Raw genomic sequence first — 2,785 nt, 5'->3', positions numbered from 1 at the left:
AGGCCGACCCCGCTCAGCCTCCCGACCAAGTTGCGTATCCCGGCTAAGCTCTGCTCGGGAAGTACTCGCGCGACCGATCCAACTACGGCACGCCTCTCAGACCCACCTGAACAGCACGTTGAAGCAGGGAACCATGCATCGAACTCCTTACGCGTAAAGTCGATGCATAGCTCCTTTCGGGTGGGGCATATGATAAGGGTAAAAAACTGACTTGACATAACTCCCGGATTTGACGTAATACACCCCCCCACGTCGGACGCCCAGTACGACGCGCTGCCCCAGAAATAGCATTAACGACGACACGACACGCACCCATACCCGCCGTACCCGAACGACCTCCTCGGCTGACCCATCACGGCCGGCCGAGGCAGTCAAAGGTGCCAGCTGACACCCCCCATACCCTGCGGCAGCTCGGCTCTCCACGCAACGCCCACGGCGGCGACAGACGCCGTCAGAGGTACGGTCATGCTCTGGCAGGATGGCCCATCAGGTAACATCAACCCCCCTTATAAATACCCCCCCCGGCTCCCAGCACAAGGGGGATCTCGAACCCAATACAATACTCCTTCCCACTAACTTGATCGTCGGAGGGGTCGGGTCGAGATACCGACCCGACCTATGTGCAGGTACCCGACCATCGTCAACCCGGTTCGTCAAGGCGGAGCTCTCAAGCAAGACCCTCTGCATCCGCCATCTCAAGCCCTACAAAGGGAGACACGACCGATCCCAGGCATTTGGGGCCCTGAACCAGCCGCGTCAACCCCAAAGTCGCGGCCAGAACGTTATTTACCGTAACACTGCCACTGGCCGCGTCGTCAACGTCTCCCGCCCTGGCCTCTCCCCCGGGCCCGACTTCATCTCCGACGCCTCCATTGCCGGGAGTCTCTCGCCTGCCCTCGGCGACCTCTTCTCCCTCCGGTTGCTCGATCTCAGCAACCTCAAGCAGCTCGCCGGCCCCGTTCCACCCGCCCTCGGCCGCCTCTCCCGCCTTGAACACCTCCTCCTCGACTCCAACCAACTCACCGGCTGCATCCCCTCCGCCTTCGCAAACCTCACCCGACTCCGGAAGCTCTCCCTCGGCAACAACCGCCTCTCCGGATCGCTTCCCCCTTCCATGTTCACCTCTCCATTTCTTTCCGTGGTCTCTCTTTCCAACAACAGGCTAACCGGCGGCATCCCGGCATCCATCGGGCGGGTACCTGCAATGGAGGCACTAGACCTCCATGGCAACCACCTCACCGGCTCCATCCCCATGGAGATCGGATTGCTGCGAAGGCTCACTGTTCTTGATCTTTCAGAGAACAAGATCTCCGGCGGCATCCCCAGCTCCATAGGCAAGCTCAAAAACCTGGTGGTTCTCTACTTGAACCAGAACCGCATCACGGGAAGCATTCCGCCTTCCATCGCCGGTATGGTCTCGCTGCAGTTCTGTAGGATGTCGGAGAACCAGCTCACCGGGAGCATCCCGGATTCGATCGGCGGCCTACCTAGCATCGAGAGACTGATACTGGAGAACAACAAGCTCACCGGTCAGCTGCCCGCCGCTATAGGACGCCTCGCCACGCTCACGGACATCTTCTTCTCCAACAACCGATTTACCGGCAGGATCCCTTCCAGCTTCGCCAACCTGGCCAATCTGCAGACGTTAGACCTGTCGCGGAACCGCCTCGGTGGTCCAATCCCCGCCGAGCTCTCCCGGCTGCGGAACCTCCAAGAGCTGGATCTCTCCTTCAACTCCCTGATGCACTTGGGCAGGCCGCCGAGCTGGCTCGGCCAGATGAACATATTCAAGCTTGTCCTGGCGGACACAGGGATCTCCGGTCCGCTGTCTGACTGGCTGTCGTCGGCGTCGTCCATCTCGATCCTCGACCTTTCCAGCAACGGACTGGTGGGGGATCTCCCGCCGTGGATCGGCAACATGACCGGGCTCTCGTTGCTCAACCTCTCCAACAACACTCTGCATTCGGGGATCCCGGAGGGGTTCAAGAACCTGACGCTGCTGATGGACCTGGACCTGCACTCCAACGAGCTGTACGGCCGGCTGCGGCCAGTGCTGGCGAAGGGGACGCAGGACCCCTTGGGGCACTACCGGACGCTGGATCTGTCACGCAACCGGTTCACCGGGGGGCTTGACGAGGGCGTGGGGGAGCTGGCCGCGATGGACACAGTAGAGAGGCTAGTGGTGTCGCACAACCCAGAGCTTGGCGGCGGGATACCGGCGTCCATGGCGAGGCTGGCGGCGCTGAAGGAGGTGAGGATGGCGGGGAACGGGCTCTCCGGGATCATACCTGAGGGCGTGCTGGACCTCGCGCGACTGACCGAGTTCGATGTGTCAGATAACAGGCTCAGCGGTCGGATACCGCGCCATCGGGCTCCCTTGACGGCGGAGGGCTTCAGAGGAAACACGGGGCTCTGCAGCGCGCCTCTCCCGCCATGCAAGCTGTGGTAACGAGCCAAAGTACACAGGAAGGAGTCTCAGATTTAATTTCCCGATGTCAAGGTGACGGAGAACAAAACAAAACTTTCTTGTTTGACAATTCATGGAAACGTAAGAACGGCTTGCACTTTTTTCTTTTTCGTTTTTTGGAGTCCAATTGTCTATTAAGGTGAGGAATCTTAATATATCAAACTATATAATATAATATAAGGCTACATACTTACATAATTTATAGAGATTGATGAATATATCTATATACTTGAGCTCCTCCAATCGAACAATATCCATGTGTTGTGTCAGTCGACGTAATAAAATCTGGTTCAAACCGTTTTCAGTTAGATTTGATTA

The 2,785-nt window shown here is 58.3% G+C and overlaps 1 protein-coding gene across 1 annotated transcript; it reads left to right on the top strand.

The window, feature by feature from the left end:
- Positions 1 to 478: 478 nt before the first annotated feature.
- LOC135666278 (probable leucine-rich repeat receptor-like protein kinase At1g35710) lies at positions 479 to 2,577 on the top strand. Its single transcript, XM_065177843.1, has one exon. The coding sequence runs from the start codon at positions 479 to 481 to the stop codon at positions 2,447 to 2,449; it is 1,971 nt and encodes a 656-aa protein (XP_065033915.1). The 3' UTR covers positions 2,450 to 2,577.
- Positions 2,578 to 2,785: the final 208 nt, after the last annotated feature.

The sequence above is a fragment of the Musa acuminata genome, unplaced genomic scaffold, assembly GCF_036884655.1.
Source record: "Musa acuminata AAA Group cultivar baxijiao unplaced genomic scaffold, Cavendish_Baxijiao_AAA HiC_scaffold_1077, whole genome shotgun sequence".
NCBI lineage: Eukaryota > Viridiplantae > Streptophyta > Magnoliopsida > Zingiberales > Musaceae > Musa > Musa acuminata.
This window is presented reverse-complemented; position numbering and strand designations above follow the sequence as displayed.

Excerpts from the sequence above, each read along its gene's own strand:
- LOC135666278 (XM_065177843.1), top strand. The coding sequence starts at position 479 with ATGGCCCATCAGGTAACATCAACCCCCCTTATAAATACCCCCCCCGGC.